General features: G+C 40.0%; 1 protein-coding gene across 1 annotated transcript in view; it reads right to left on the bottom strand.

Moving 5' to 3' along the window:
* Positions 1-3,134: 3,134 nt before the first annotated feature.
* MRAP2 (melanocortin 2 receptor accessory protein 2) overlaps positions 3,135-17,964 on the bottom strand; it is a 31,038-nt gene continuing 16,208 nt past the window's right edge. The window contains exon 3 of the mRNA XM_003404373.4: positions 3,135-3,696. Within this exon, the coding sequence (XP_003404421.1) occupies positions 3,303-3,696 (394 nt within the window). The 3' untranslated portion in view covers positions 3,135-3,302. The remainder of the gene's footprint in view (positions 3,697-17,964) is intronic.

Genomic DNA, 17,964 nt, shown 5'->3' with positions numbered 1-17,964 from the left:
GAGATGAGGGAGTGAACCATGTGGATTATTTAGCAAAAGAGTGTTCCAGACAGACCAACCAGGGCATCAGCCCTAAAATGGGTGCATTTGTGATGTTTTCAAGGAACACCAAGGAGGCCAGTGTGGCTGAAGCAAGAATAAGCCAGGGGAGAGCAGTAGAAACTCCGGGGTGGGGTGTTCTCATAGACCACATAGGTCATTGTAAGGACTCTGGGTTCTTTGCTGAGTGAAATGCGAAACCATCGCAGGGTTTTGAGAAGAGACGTGATCTATCTGACATTTAAAAGGATCATTTAAGCCTCTGTGTTGAGAGTTCTTAGAGTTAAAGCACTTAGCAGCGTGGCTGCTTAGTACTTAGTGAAAGTTACCTGTTACTGTTTGTAATGGGTGCTGGTAGAGCCCTACCCAGATCCTGTTTACTAACCAGTATGCCATTCCCAGCTTCTGTGGCTATTGGTCAGTGCCCCCTTCTCTTGAGAACTGCCCTTGGTCAAAGTGGGAGCCACTTTTCCCTGACTTGGGACTACAAAAGGTCATGCTCCAGCCTCAAGAGGGGACGGGTTCCCAGGCCTTAACCTAACAGAGCTGGCCCAGTTGGATTTCAAAATTGCTTAGGATCAGAAAGACTCCTTTTTTCCCTTCCATTTTCTCCATTTTTGCATGAGAATGTCTGTAACTGGTATCCTATGGCTTTCCCATCATTGTATTTTGGGAGCAAATAACTTCTTCTAGTTCTATGGGTCCACAGATGGAGAGGAATTTTTTCTCAGGATGGATCATGCACTGAATCTCTATGACTTAAATGGTTAAGAGATGAGATATGGGACTTTTGAGCTGATGAGATTTAGATGATGTATTAGACTCTGAGTTGATGCTGTAATAGTTTGAGACTTCGGGGGATGTTGGGATGAGGTGAATACATTTTGCATATGGATGGGCCTGAATCTTTGAAGCCAGAGGGCAGCCTATAGTCAGCTGAATAATGCCTCCCCCAAACATGCCCATGTCCTAATCCCCAGAGCTGTGACTCTGTCACATGGCAAAAGGGACTTTGCAAATGTGATTTAGAATCCTGAGATGGGGCCATTATCCTGAATTATCTGCGAGGGTCCAATTTAATCAATCACAAGAGTCAAGAAGGAAATGTGAAGACAAAATGAGAGATCACAGTGAGGTGGGGCCATGAGCCAAGGAATGTGGGCAGCCTCTGGAAGCTGGAAAAAGGAAATGGATTCTCCCCTAGAGCTTTCAGAAGGAACACAGCACTGATGATAACTTGATTTTTAGCCCACTGAGATTGAGCTTTGACTTCTGCATTCCAAAACTGTAAAAGAATAAATTTGTGTCAAGAGAATAAATTTGTGTCATGTTAAGCCAATAATTTTCTGTTAATCTGTTACAATGGCAACAGGAAACTAATACAGGAACCAACATGAAGCTCATGCTGCCTAGCTGTGTCGTGAGTAATGAAGTCCGTTGTCTCTCACTCAGGAGTCTAATGTCTTCTGGCAGCATGCATAACACTGTGGCAGGATAACTCGTTAGGTTGTAAGTACAGTAAAATCTCGGACCCTTCGGTTCTTGATTTAGCTCATAAAAATGATGGAATAGTCATGGATATTTTTCCAACTTTGAATATCCTTCAGTGTTCTGACTAATAAATCTGCATTTTTTAGTAAGATACCACTTAAATAGCTTTGAACATTAATAAGAAATAGCCTATGGTTTATATTTGGTTGAGTAATTTATGAGTAATTAGAAGGTAGAAATTAATAAAATCAGCATTCTTTATGTATTGTAGAGAATATTCAGGAAAATATATAAGTATCTGTAAGAATGTGTTAAAGCAGATTTAATTATTAAGAAATATTCTCTGCTTTGTTCTGCTGTTCAGTGTCAAGAGCCTTAAAGAATACTGTTTTCCTCAAAAGACATTATTATGGCAAAGGGATTTCTGTTGGTTGGTTAATTCCTAAAGCATGGCTGGTGCATGACTGGGACCCCCAAGATGACGGAATCAACACTGCCCACTCTAAGAAATTTGAAGGTATTACAAATGCGGTATAGTTTTTAAAGGAAAGAGGAAAAATAGATGTGTGAAAACAAAGAACCAGAGAAAATTCCTGTGCGATCAAATGTATTTATTTTACAGCTAAAGCAAGACAGGCAGTGAACAAATTCATAATGAAAATGCCACTCACAAATTAGCAGCTAGCCATGCGAGCAACTAAGGGTGTGTGCAGAACCAGGTTATTGCCAATACCAGTGCGCAGGCTTGATTTCTTCATGAACTTAACTCTGCATTGTACACGTATTTACATAATCTAGGCCACCCTGAATATCTGTTGGTGGAGTATTTTCAACCCACTTACTGCTTCAGCTCAAAGCCCACACAGTAGCCAGATGACCCTCATTTATCTGTCTGTAGTAAAGAGACAGCCTGGCAAACAGCACTTTTATTGTTCTATAGCCAATGGTCAATGGTACTACAATGTGACCAGACACAGGTACACAAACAGAGACAAACAGGACGACACCACTCCTTCCCTCTCCTTTCTCAGCTGACAACCTTCTCTACAGTTCTTGGGGACTGAAACTCATTCTGAGGGTGATGCAGCTGTCCCCCAGGTCTGAGCATGAGTGGCCTAAAGGTTCTCAGAAGAGCAGTTTCCGCACAACCCAGCAGAAATGCTAGCCAACAGTGACCATGTAAGGCAAGTCTCCTGACAGCCTAGTAGACCTCTGGGCCCCTGGGCTAAAGCTGGACTCCGTTAAGGGCTAGATAAAAGGTACAGACATTTAGGGAATCGTAAAACAAGACAGGAGGCAGTGCCTTAGCTTATAATGCTTTACGCATATACCAGCCTCATCTGGGTGCAAAGTCATAAATTCACCAATTATCAGAGCTGGGAGGGATACTGCAGCCACCTCATCTTACAGTAAAAAAAGGTGGCTGCCCAGAGAGGTGAAACAAATTGCTAAAAGGCACAGAATATGGTCATGGTAGGGTTAGATTAAAAGCAGTATGCTGACCCCCATTCCGGAAGAATGATACTGGATATTCGGCCAAATTTTTCAACAAGGAAAATAGAATACTGTAAATAATCAAAAAAAAAAAAAAAAAAAGCCTCAAGTGTGTTTAAAGGCACATAAATTGCCTATTTACTCTGCTTATTCAGGTCTTGCTCTTTTCTCTCTCTCTCTTTCACACACACACGTACAATTTTGGTGAATGAAGAAGATTTTTTGCTATACAAAGACAGAATCCACATCTTCAGGGAGGCCTTTACAAAGCATGTTTCTCAATCCATGTCTTTGTGTGAGGTCTGGCAAACTGGCTTATTTTCTAAAACAATGGGTGGGTCAGAAATCAGAAGATCATCTTCCCCAAAGGAGGAGTTCTGGTCTGAGTTCACAAAGTTGGGGATGTCAAATTTCATAAGCCTGTTCAGCTCCTCCTCTGGCCTCCCGCTGCCTCGGAGGGCTTCCTGGAACTGCACATCGCTGTCAAAGGCTGTGGTCTGGTGACAAGCCTTGGGCCTGTCCAAGTGGTCCACTTCATTGATGTAGCAGTGAAAGAGGGACCTGGATTCCTCATTGCCTTGGCGAGAAAACACCTTATCCGGCTCCACGGGTCTTCCAAAGTCTGACACAAAGCTGTTCATTCTGAATCTCTTTTCAGAAGATTCTGCATGGCTATAAAGGAAAGAAAATAACAGATTATTTACACTCTAGCTCATTCACCTGCAGAATCATGGTTTTCTGCACATAGGGCAGGCCAGCATATTTCCATAGAGCACCTACACAGGGCATGCAGACCAAAAAACCAAACCAAAAGAAACATCAAAAATGAGATGCTTCTGAAAATGTTCAAATAAACTCAAGGCAGAAGCTTAGGGATGAAAGCCCCTAGAGAATCCTGAGAGCAGATACCTTGCTAGGGAATCTCCCAGTATTCTACATCATTCAGCAATGTTTCTCAGTGGGATTCTTGGATTATTTGTACCACAATTACTTGAAGTACTTCTTAAACTGCAGATTCCTAGGTCACCCAAAACCAAACCCACTGCTGTTGAGTCGATCCTGACTCATAGAGTCCCTATAGGACAGAGTAAAACTGCCCCATAGGGTTTCCAAGGAGTGCCTGGTGGATTCAAACCACTGACCCTTTAGTTAGCAGCTGTAGCTTTTAACCACTACATCACCAGGGTTTCCTCCTAGGTCACAGGTCCTCAAAATCTATGGATGTGGGGCCCAGAAATCTGCATTTTCACAGGATCCCCAAGGATTATTACTCATACTGGAGTTTAGAACCACTGGCCTACAACAATAATCATACTATCTCATAGTGGTGTGTTCAGTATTTGTCAAAGCACTGTCATATCATTTACCTCCCTTGATTCTCAAAATAGAACAATGCAGTCTTGTAGACAAGACTTATTATACTCATTTCATTGTTGTTAGGTGCTGTCGAGTCGTTTCCAACTCATAGCGACCCTATGTACAAAGAACGAAAACACTGCCCAGTCCTGCGCCATCCTCATAATCATTGTTATGCTTGAGCCCACTGTTGCAGCCACTGTGTCAATCCATCTCGTTGAGGGTCTTCTTCTTTTTCACTGACCTTCTACTTTACCAAGCACAATGTCCTTCTCCAGGGACTGATCCCTCCTGATAACGTGTCTAAAGTATTTGACACGAAGTCTCGCCATCCTCGCTTCTGAGGCACATTCTGGCTATTTTATTCCAAGACAGATTTGTTTGTTACTCATTTTACAAATTCATAAACTAAGGTAACCAAAACCAAACCAAACCCATCCACATCAAGTCAATTCTGACTCATAGCAGCCCTTTAGGACAGAGCAGAAATGTCCCATTGGGTTTCCAAGGCTGTAAATCTTAACGGAATCAGACTATCACACCTTTCTCCTGCAGAGCCGCTGGTAGGTTCGAACCACCGACCTTCTGGTTAGCATCTGAGCTCTTAAACACTGCATATCAGGGCTCCTAAACTAAGGCAAGGGGCAATCAAATTGTCCATTGAGTCACACAGCTAGTTAGTGATAGGATGAAACCCCAGTTCCTAATTCCTTACTTAGTGTAGGACAAATTAACAGTTCAAACACGAATGAATGAATGAAGGAAGGAAATAACTCTCAATCTGTCCCATAAATGCATGAAAGAAAGAGCATAGGTAAATTGAAAAACCTAATAGACACAGTGGGTAAAGCAATCGACTGCTAACCAAAAGGTTGGCAGTTCAAAACCACCAGCTGCTCTGCAGGAAAAAGATGTGGCAGTTCACTTCTGTAAGGATTTATAGCCTTGGAAACCCTATGGAGTCGCTATGAGTTGGAATCAACTTGCTGGCAGTGGGTTTGGTTTTGTGGTTTTTTGGGATACCCCATCTACTTTAACCACCATCCTTTCCAGACTTATACAAGGGTTGCTCATGCTCATATAGTGACTCCTTAAGGGCAAGAATCGTGTCTACGCATTTTCAAATCCAGAACAGAATCTGACAAAAATCAGGCTCTGAAATATGTATTCAGTGAATGTATGATCTTTTTAGTGATTTCGGTTCTTAAATCTCTTTCCTCCCATTCTATCACTCAGTAGAAAGTGCTTATGACCAAATTCTTATGGGGTGAGGGAGCATGGATTCAATTTACATGTCTAGAAAATCTGGTCATATATCACAAACCTCCAAATTAGCAAGAATCATCTGGATTTCAGAGATCAGTCATCCTAAAAGATTTGCAATCCAGCTAGCTGAGGGATTTTTTATTCCAGATATATCTCCTACCATGATTACTTGAGAGGCAAAGAACTGCTCTCAGAAATCTGAATTATCCCTATCAGTTATAAGCCTGGTTAACAAATCTCATTGCCAGCTAAGCAGATGTGCTGTGAAGATAAATGACTTATACAAGAATACAACATTCATCAGGTTTGTATTAAGAGTTTGGAGAAAAATCACTTTAGAGAGACTCTGAAGACTTGGGTATCAATGCAAATTTAACTGGTCTTTTTTGTCTTTCAAGTGATTTTTTTCTCCCATAATTGTCATTTCACTCAGGTTTAAAGCTGAGGATGAGTGTGCCAGCAACCTGTGACCAGTAAGCTAAAATGTCACCCAGGAAAAAAGAAGGGCATAAGGTGTTTGGAATAGCACGATTAAGACTGCTGGGGTCATACATCTACCGTCAACTGACTTCTGACAAGGGTGCTAAGTCCATTCAATGGGGAAAGAAGAGTCTCTCCAATAAATGGCTCTGGGAAAACTGGATATCCACATGCAGAAAAATGAAACAGGATCCATGCATCACACCATACAGAAAAACAAATTCAAAATGGATGAAGGACCTAAGTGTGCCAATTCAATCCACCGCCATCAAGTTGATTCCAACTCACAGCAACCCTATAGGGTTTCCAAGGCTATAAATATTTATGGAAGCAGACTGCCACATCTTTCTCCCGTGGAGCAGCTGGTAGGTTTGAACCATCAGCCTTTCGGTTAGCAGCAGAGTGTTTTAACCACTACACCACCAGGGCTCCTTGTGGTGTGCAAACTAAAACCATAAAATTCTTAGAAGAACAAGCAAAGACAACACTGTCAGGCCTAGCTTTCAACAATGAATTATCTAATATAATAAAAGCACAAATAGCAAAAAACAAAATAAATGTTGATCTCATAAAAATAAAAAATTTGTTCATCAAAAGACTTTACCAAAGGTATCACTTATATACAGTACAAAAATAATTAAAAATTTAAAAAAAGACTTGAACAAAAAAAGTGAAAATGCAAGCTGCCAACTAAGAGAGTATCTTTGAAAACCATATATCCAACAAGAACTGAACAACCAAAATATATGTAAAACTTTAAAACAACAAAAAGACAACCCGATCATAAAGTGGGCAAAGGATATGAATAGACATTTCACCAAAGAGGACATTCAAATGGCCAGCAAACACATGAAAAGATGCTCAGCATAATTGGCCTTAAGAGGGATGCAAATCAAAACCACAGTGAGGTATCATTATACCCCCAATAGGATGGCTAAGAAAAGTTAAAAAAATAAATAACAAATGTTGGCAAGGATCTAGGGAAACTGGAATCCTTACCCATTGGTGGTGAGAATACAAAATGGTCCAGCCTTTGTGGAGAACAGTTTGGCGGTTCCCCAAAAATTTAAAAATAGAGAGGGGGTGGAACTGAGATGGCAGAATAGGCAGATGCTTCCGGCAAGCCCTCTTTACAACAAAGACCGGAAAAAAAAAAGTGAAACAAGTATATTTGTGACAAGCTGGTAGCCCTGAGCTTCAAACGCAAGCTTAGAAAACAAACTGAGGGGCAGGGGCAGGAAGAGACTGTGCAGAAGCGGAGAAGAGTTACCAGACCTGAATCACGGGGAGCTCTCAGGCACCATTCCTGGAGTGGTGGCGGCGGGCTGGTACTAGCGTTCGGCCACAGTTTCCTAAGGGAGAAGCAGCCAGCCACATAGCCTACTCGCACCTCCAGAACCAGAGAAGAACGGTGCTCTCGGCAAAAGCTAAGTACTTGCATACATTTTAACGCACCCCCCCACCCCCAAGCCAGCTTCAGCGGCTGAATTCCCGGGGCCTGAGGTAGGCACTGTTGAGCACCTAGAGCCATCCTCCCGGCCTTGGGGAAGGAAAAAATTTGCAATTAGGGGAAAAGATAATTTGCTAGCTCCACTAACCAGGGGAGCTCTGGACAGAAGCGGCTCCTGTCCAGGCATAAACTGTCTGTGGACTTTGAGCAGCATTCCCCTCCACATGGGCCTATTTCAGGAGAATAGCCCCTTGTTGGCAGACTCCAACTGTTTCAGCTGTCGGTGGAGAGGTGGGTGTTTGATGTTTGACATTGCTTTGCCTATTAAAAGAGGTCCTCACCTACCCACATCAGGGACCTAATGACTGGTAGCTCCACTCAGGTCACCCAGCCCCTGTGACAGGAGTCCAAGGATAACTGGTACCCCCCGAGTCCTTACAACCAAAAACTTTGGGTGCCCATGGTCCGTCTACAGAACCCACCCACCTGTACACTCTAGCGAACAGGGACGTGCTTTCCTCAGAGACACTCAGGGGTCAGTTCTCAGCCCCCTGCCTTGTTCAGAGCGTGACCCCCTGCTGCAATCAGATAGATACCAGTATATACGCCAACCACCCCTGCCTCTCTGTAGGACAGAGCCTGTACCACACACTTGATGATCAGCTACCTGGAAACCTAAGCTGAACTCATACAAGAAAAGTGAATGGACTCCTAGACTGATATACCTGATAACAGCTTTAGCCAGCTGAGGACAGGACGTCAGAGCTCCAAAGGCAAAAATAATCAAGCTAGCTCACTCAAGCAACCCATTTGGGTATATCAAAACAAAACAAAGCAAGAAGCTACGACACAGTAAGCAAGCATAAACTGATACAATAACTTATAGATGGCTCAGAGACAACAGTCAATAACAAGTCACATAAAGAAACAGACCATGATCACCTCAACAAGCTCTCAAAACAAAGAATCCAGAAATCGTCTAGATGAAAGTACATTCCTGGAATTACCAGATGCAGAATACAGAAGTTTAATATACATAACCCTTCAAGACATCAGAAAGGAAAGGAGGCAATACGTAGAACAAGCCAAGGAACACACAGATAAAGCAACTGAAGAAATTAGAAAGATTATTCAGGAACATAATGAAAAGTTTAATAAGCTGGAAAAATCCATAAACAGCAATCAGAAATTCAGAAGATTAACAATAAAATTACAGAGAAGTAGACAACTCAATAGCAAGTCAGAGGAGCAGAACTGAGCAAGTAGAAGCCAGAACTTCTGAATTCAAAGATAAATCACTTGGCACTAATATATTTGAAGAAAAAATCAGATAAAAGAATTTTAAAAAATTAAGAAAACTTAAGAATCATGTGGGACTCTATCAAGAGAAATAACCTACGAGTGATTGGAGGGATAACAGAAAATACAGAGAGAATTGTTGAAGATTTGTTGGCAGAAAACTTCCCTGATATCGTGAAAGATGAGAAGACACCTATCTAAGATGCTCATTGAACTCAAGGTAGATGTGAAAAGAAAGTCACCAGGCCATATTATAATCAAACTAAGCAAAACCAAAGATAAAGAGAGAATGTTAAAGCAGCTGGGGATAAATGAAAAGTCACCTACAAAGGAGAGCCAATAAGAATAAGGTTGGAATACTTGGCAGAAACCATGCAGGCAAGAAGGCAATGGGATGACATATTTAAATAACTGAAGGAAAAAAACTGCCTGCCAAGAATCATATATCCAGCAAAACTGTCTCTTAAATATGAAGGTGAAATTAAGACATTTCCAGATAAACAGAAATTTAGGGAATTCATAAAAACCAAACCAAAACTAAAAGAAATACTAAAGGGAGTTCTTTGGTTAGAAAATCAATAATATCATGTATCAACCCAAGACTAGAACACTGGGCAGAGCAACCAGAAGTCAACCCAGACAGGAAAATCCAAAAAAACAAAGCAAGATTATTAAAAAAAAAGCTCAAAACAGGTTAACAGCGATGTTATTACATAAAAGAAGACAACATTAAAATAATAAAGAGGGACTAAGAAATGTAATCATAGACCTTCCATATGGAGAGGAAGATACGGCAATACAAAGAAATAAAAGTTAGATTTAAAGTTAGAAAAATGGGGTAAATAATAAGGCAACCACAAAGGAGACAAACTATCCTACTCATCAAAATAAAGTGCAAGAAAAAAATAGAGACTCAGCAGAAACAAAATCATCAACAACAAATATGAGGAAAGAACAATATATAAAGATAATCTACTCAGCACATAAAATTAAGTGGGAAAAAGAAACTGTCAACAACACACAAAAAAAAAGACATCAAAATGATAGCACTAAGTTCATACCTATCCATAGTTACGCTGAATGTAAATGGACTAAACGCACCAATAAAGAGACAGAGAGTGGAAGAATGGATTAAAAAACAAGATCTGTCTATATACTGCCTACAAGAGACACACCTTAGACTTAGAGACACAAACACGCCATAACTCAAAGGATGGAAAAAAATATATCAAGCAAACAACAATCAAAAAAGAGCAGGAGTGGCAATATTAATTTCTGAAAAAACAGACTTGAAAGTTAAATCCATCAGAATGGATAAGGAAGGACACTATATAATGATTAAAGGGACAATACACCAACAAGAGATAACCATATTAAATATTTATGCACCCAATGACAGGCCTGCAAGATACATAAAACAAACTCTATCAGCATTGAGAAGTGAGATAGACAGCTCCACAATAATAGTACGAGACTTCAACACACCACTTTCGGTGAAGGACAGGACATGCAGAAAGAAGCTCAATAAAGACACGGAAGATCTAAACGCCACAATCAACCCACTTGACTTCATAGACATAGACAGAACACTCCACCCAACAGCGGCCAAGTATACTTTCTTTTCTAGCGCACATGGAACATTCTCTAGAATAGACCACATATTAGGTCATAAAGCAAGCCTTAGCAGAATCCAAAACATTGAAATATTACAAAGCATCTTCTCTGACCATAAGGCCATAAAAGTTGAAATCAATAACAGGAAAAGCAGGGAAAAGAAATCAAACACTTGGAAACTGAACAATACCCTGCTCAAAAAAGACTGGGTTATAGAAGACATTAAGGATGGAATAAAGAAATTCATGGAATCCAATGAGAATGAAAACACCTCCTATCAGAACCTTTGGGACACAGCAAAAGAGGTGCTCAGAGGTCCATTTATATCAATAAATGCACACATACAAAAAGAAAAAAGGGCCCAAATCAAGGAATTATCCCTACAACTTGAACAAATAGGAAGAGAGCAACAAAAGAAACCCACAGGCACCAGAAGAAAACAAATAATCAAAATTAGAGCAGAACTAAATGAAATAGAAAACAGAAAAACAATTGAAAGAATTAACAAGACCAAAAGCTAGTTCTTCAAAAAAATTAACAAAATTGATAAACCACTGGCCAATCTGACAAAAGAAAAACAGGAGAGGAAGCAAATAACTTGAATAAGAAATGAGATGGGTGATATCAGAACAGACCTAACTGAAATTAAAAGAATCATATCAGATTACTATGAAAAATTGTTCTCTAACAAATTTGAAAACCTAGAAGAAATGAATGAATTCCTAGAAACATACTACCTACCTAAACTAACACAAACAGAGGTAGAACAACTAAATAGACCCATAATGAAAGAAGCGATTGAAAAGGTAATCAAAAAACTCCCAACAAAAAAAAACCCTGGTCCAGGCGGCTTCACTGCAGAGTTCTACCAAACTTTCAGAGAAAAGTTAATACCACTATTACTAAAGGTATTTCAGAGCATAGAAAAGGATGGAATACTCCCAAACTCATTCTATGAAGCCACCATATCCCTGATACCAAAACCAGGTAAAGACACCACAAAAAAAGAAAATTATAGGCCTATATCCCTCATGAATGTAGATGCAAAAATCCTCAACAAAATTCTAGCCAACAGAATTTGACAACATATCAAAAAAATAATTCACCATGACCAAGTGGGATTCATACCAGGTATGCAGGGATGGTTCAAAATTAGAAAAACAATTAATGTAACCTACCACATAAATAAAACAAAAGACAAGAATGACACGATTTTATCGATTGATGTAGAAAAGGCATTTGACAAAGTTCAACACCCATTCATGATAAAAGTGGAATAGAAGGAAAATTCCTCAACATAATAAAGGGCATTTATACAAAGCCAACAGCCAACATCACCGTAAATGGAGAGAGCCTGAAAGCATTCCCACTGATATTGGGAACCACACGAGTATGCCCTTTATCACCGCTCCTATTCAACATTGTGCTGGAGGTCCTAACCAGAGCTAGATAAAGAAATAGGCTAGATAAAGAAATAAAGGGCATCTAGATTGGCAAGGAAGAAGTAAAATTATCTCTATTTGCAGATGACATGCTCTTATATACAGAAAACCCTAAGGAATCCTCAAGAAAACTACTGAAACTAATAGAAGAGCTCAGCAGAGTATCGGGGTACAAGATAAACATACAAAAATGAGTCGGATTCCTCTACACCAAAAAAATAACATCGAAGAGACAATCACCAAATCAATGCCATTTACAATAGCCCCCAAGAAGATAAAATAAAATAAAAGAAGATAAAATACTTAGGAATAAATCTTACGAGAGATGTAAAAGACTTATACAAAGAAAACTACAATACATTTCTGCAAGAAACCAAAAGGGACTTATGGAAGTAGAAAAACATACCTTGCTCATGGATAGGAAGACTTAACATTATAAAAACGTCTACTCTACCAAAAGCGATCTATACATTTAATGCAATTCTGATCCAAATCCAATGACATTCTTTAATAAGATGGAGAAACAAATCATCAACTTCATATGGAAGGGAAAGAGGCCCTGGATAAGTAAGGCATCACTGAAAAAGAAGAACAAAGTGGGAGGCCTTACTTTACCTGATTTTAGAACCTATTATACCGCCACAGTAGTCAAAACTGCCTGGTACTGGTACAACAACAGATACATGGACCAATGGAACAGAATTGAGAACCTAGACATAAATCCATCTACACATGAGCCGTTGATATTTGACAAAGGCCCCAAAACAGTTAAACAGGGGAAAGACAGTCTTTTTAACAAATGGTGCTTCCATAACTGGATATCCATCTGCAAAAAAATGAAAAAAGACCAATACCTCACACCATGCACAAAAACTAACTCAAAATGGATCAAAGACCTAAATATAAAATCTAAAACGATAAAGATTATGGAAGAAAAAAATAGGGACAACATTAGGAGCCCTAATATATGGCATAAACAGTATACAAAACATTATTAAGAATGCAGAAGAAAAACTAGATAACTGGGAGCTCCTAAAAATCAAACACCTATGCTCATCCAAAGACATCACTGAAAGAGTAGAAAGAGTACCTACAGACTGGGAAAATAGTTTTTAACTGAGACATTTCCGATCAGCGCTTGATCTCGAAAATCTACATGATACTGCAAAAACTCAACTACAAAAAGACAAATAACCCAATTAAAAAATGGGCAAAAGATATGTATTAGACACGTCACTAAAGAACACATTCAAGTAGCTAACAGATACATGAGGAAATGCTCATGATCATTAGCCATTAGAGAAATGCAGATCAAAACTACAATGAGATTTCATCTCACTCCAACGAGGCTGGCATTAATAAAAACACAAAATAATAAATGTTGGATTGGCTGTGGAGAGATTGGAACACTTATACACTGCTGGTGGGAATGTAAAAATGGTACAACCACTTTGGAAATCGATTTGGTGCTTCCTTAAAAATCTAGAAATAGAACTACTATAGGATCCAGCTATCCCACTCCTCAGAACATATCCTAGAGAAATAAGAGTCTTTACATGAACAGATATATGCACACCCATGTTTACTGCAGCACTGTTTACAATAGCAAAAAGATGGAAGCAACCAAGGTGCCCATCGATGGATGAATGGATAAATTACGGTATATTCACACAATGGAATACTACGCATCAATAAAGAACAGTGATGAATCTGTGAAACACTGCATAACGTGGAGGAACCTGGAAGGCATTATGCTGAGTGAAATTAGTTGCAAAAGAACAAATATTGTATAAGACCCCTATTATAAGAACTGGAGAAATAGTTTAAACTGAGAAGAAAACACTCTTTTGTGGTTAGGAGCAGGGGAGGGAGGGAGGGTGGGAGGGGGTATTCACTAATTAGATAGTAGATAAGAACTACTTTAGGTGAAGGGAAAGACAACACACAATACAGGGGAGATCAGCACAAGGGGACTAAACCAAAAGCAGTTTCCTGAATAAACTGAATGCTTCGAAGGCCAGCGTAGCAGGGGTAGGGGCTGGGGACCATGGTTTCAGCGGACATCTATGTCAATCGGCATAATAAAATCTATTAAGAAAACATTCTGCATCCCACTTTGAAGAGCGGTGTCTGGGGTCTTAAATGCTAGCAAACGGCCATCTAAGATGCATCAATGAGTCTCAACCTACCTGGATCAAAGGAGAATGTAGAACACCAAGGATGCAAGGTAATTACTATCCCAAGAGACAAAAGGGGACTCATGAACCAGAGACTACATCATCCTGAGACCAGAAGAACTAGATGGTGCCTGGCTACAACCGATGACTGCCCTGACAGGGAACACAACAGAGAATCCCTGAGGGAGCAGGAAGGCAGTGGGATGCAGACCCCAAATTCTCATAAAAAGACCAGACTTAATGGTCTGACTGAGACTAGACGGACCCTGGTGGTCATGGCCCCCAGACCTTCTGTTGGCCCAGGACAGGGACCATTCCCGAAGCCAACTCTTCAGACATGGATTGGACTGGACAATGGGTTGGAGAGGGATGCTGGTGAGGAGTGAGCTTCTTGGATCAGGTGGACACTTGAGACTATGTTGGTATCTCCTGCCCAGAGGGGAGACGAGAGGGTAGAGAGAGTTAGAAGCTAGAGAAATGGATACGAAAAGAGAGAGTGGAGGGAGGGAGCGGACTGTATCATCGGGGGGAGAGTAATTGGGAGTATGTAGTAAAGTGTATATAAGTTTTTGTGTGAGAGACTGACTTAATTTGTAAACTTTCACTTAAAGCACAATAAAAATTATTTTAAAAAAATTAAAAATAGAACTACCATATGACCCAGCCACCACATGTCTGTCAGTTTGTTCCACTGTGGTGGCTTGCATGTTGCTGTGACGCTGAAAGCCATGCCACCATTATTTCAAATACCAGCGGGGTTACTCACAGTGGACAGGTTTCAGCAAAGCTCCCAGGGTAAGACAGATTAGGAAGTAGAACCTGGAGATCTACTTCTGAAAAAAACTGGCTAGTGAAAACCTCATGAATACAGTGGAACACTGGCTGATATAGTGCTGGAAAATCAGCTCCTCAGGTTGGAAGGCACTCAAAAGATGACTGGGGAAGAGCTGCCTCCTCAAAGTGGAGTCGGCCTTAATGATGAAGATGGAGTCAAGCTTCCAGAACCTTCATTTGTGGATTTGGCACAACACAAAATGAGAAGCAACAGCTGCAAACATTCATTAATAATCTGAACGAGGAATGTAAGAAGTATGAATCTAGGAAAATCGGAATCATCAAAAATGAAATGTAATACCTGAAGATCAATATCCTAGGCATTAGTGAGCTGAAATAGACTGGTACTGGCCATTTTGAATTGGACAATCATATGGTCTACTATGTTAGGAATGACAAATTGAAGAGGAATGGAGTTGCATTTATCATCAAAAAGAATAGTTCAAGATCAAGCCTGAAGTACAATGTTGTCAGTAACAGGAAAATACCCATATGCCTACAAAGAAGACCAGTTAATAAAACTATTATTCAAATTTACACATCAACCACTAATACCAAAGATGAGAAACTTGAAGATTTTTGCCAACTCCTGCAGTCTGAAATTGATCAAACATGGAACCAAGATGCATTGATAATTACTGGTGAGTGGAAAGTGAAATCTGGAAACAAAGAAGAAGGATCATTAGTCAGAAAATGGGGTCTTGGTGATAGAAACAACACCAGAGGTCACATGACAGAATTTTGCAAGGCCAACGACTTCTTCATCGCAAGTACCTTTTTTCAACAACTAAGTGGCTACTATACATGTGGACCTCACTGGATGGAAAACATAGGAATCAAAACAGCTGTATCTGTGGAAAGAGACGATGGGAAAGCTCAATATCATCAGTCAGAACAAGGCCAAGGGCCAACATGGAACAGACCATCAATTGCTCATATTCAAGTTCAAGTTGAAGCTTAAGAAAATTAAAACAAGTCCTGAGAGCCAAAATATGGCCTTAAGTATATCCCACCTGAATTTACAGACCATCTCAAGAATAGATTTGATGCACTGAACACTAACGACCAAAGACCAGACAAATTGTGTGGTATCAAGAACATCGTACATGAAGAAAGCAAAAGGTCATTAAAAAGACAGGAAAGAAAGGAAAGACCAAAAAGGATATCAGAAGAGACTTTGAAACTTGCTCTTGAACATAAAGTAACTAAAGCCACTGGAAAAAATAATGGTGTAAAAGAGCAGAACAGAAGATTTCAAAGGGTGACTCGAAAAAACAAAGTATTATAATGCAATACACAAAGATCTGGAGTTAGAAAACTAAAAGGGAAGAACACACTCAGCATTTCTCAAGCTGAAAGAACTGAAGAAAAATTTCAAGCCTCAAGTTGCAGTTTTGAAGGATTCATTTTATGGGCAAGATATTGAACAATGAAGGAAGCATCAAAAGAAGGAAGGAATACAGTCACTGTACCAAAAAGAACTGGTTGATGTTCAACCAGTTCAAGAGGTAGCAAATGATTAAGAACTGATGGTACTGAAGGAGAAAGTCCGGGCTGCACTGATGGCATTGGCAAAAAAGAAGGCTCCAGGAATTGACAGTTGAGGTGTTTCAACAAACAGATGCAGTACTAGAGATGCTCATTCATTTGGAAGACAGTTACCTGGCCAACCAACTGGAAGAGATCCATATTTGTATCCATTCTAAAGAAAGGTGATCCAAGAGAATGCAGAAATTATCACATGCAAGTAAAATTTTGCTGAAGATAATTCAAAAACGGTTGCAGCTGTGTATCAGCAGGGACCTGGCAGAAATTCAAGCCAGATTCAGAAGAGGATGTGCTGATGTCAGATGGAACTTGGCTTAAAGCAAAGAATACCAGAAAGATTTTGACCTGTGTTTTATTGATTACGCAAAGGCATTCAACTATGTGGAGCATAACAAATTATGCATAACATTGTAAAGCATGGGAATTCCAGAATACTTAATCATGTTCATGGGGAACCCATACATAGACCTTGTTCAAACAGAACAAGGGGGTACTGTGTGGTTTAAAGTCAGGAAAGGTATGTGTCAGAGTTGTATCCTCTCACCACACTTATTCAATCTGTATGCTGAGCAAATAATCTGAGAAGCTGGACTATATGAAGAAGAAGGCGTCATCAGGATTGGAGGGAGACTCATTAACAACCTGCATTATACAGATGACACAACTTCGCTTGCTGAAACTGAAGAGGACTTGAAGCATTTGCTGATGAAGATCAGAGACTACAGCCTTCAGTATGGATTATACCTCAACATAAAGAAAACAAAAATCCTCACAACTGGACCAGTAAGCAACATCATGATAAACAGAGAAAAGACTGAAGTTGTCAAGGATTTCATGTTACTTGGATTCACAGTCAACACCCATGGAAGCAGCAGTCAAGAAAGCAAATGACATATTACATTTCGAAAATCTGCTGCAAAAGGCCTCTTTAAAGTATTAAAAAGCAAACCTGTCACCTTGAGGACTCAGGTGTGCCTGACCCAAAACATAGTTTCAATTGCTTCATATGTATGTGAAAGCTGGACAATGAATAAGGAAGACAAAATAGGAATTGATTCATTTGAATTATGGTGTTAGAAAAGAATATTAAATATACATACCATAGACTACCAGAAGAATGGACAAGTCTATATTGGAAGAAGTACAGTCAGTGTGCTCCTCGGAAACAAGGATGGTGAGACTTCCTCTCACGTACTCCGGACATGTTATCAGCAGGGACCAATCAATGGAGAAGGACATCATGCTTGGTAAAGTAGAGGGTCAGCAAAATAGAAGACGACCCTCGATGAGATGGATTGACATGGTGGCTGCCTCAATGGGCTCAAACATAACAATGATTGTGAGGATAGTGCAGGACCGGGCAGTGTTTTGTTCTGTTGTACACAGGGTCACTATGAGTTGGAACCAACTCATTGGCACCTAACAACAACAACAACAACAGGACCCAGCAATTCCATTCCTATGATACCTAAAA

This window comes from Loxodonta africana, chromosome 1, assembly GCF_030014295.1.
Source record: "Loxodonta africana isolate mLoxAfr1 chromosome 1, mLoxAfr1.hap2, whole genome shotgun sequence".
Taxonomy (NCBI): domain Eukaryota; kingdom Metazoa; phylum Chordata; class Mammalia; order Proboscidea; family Elephantidae; genus Loxodonta; species Loxodonta africana.
This window is presented reverse-complemented; position numbering and strand designations above follow the sequence as displayed.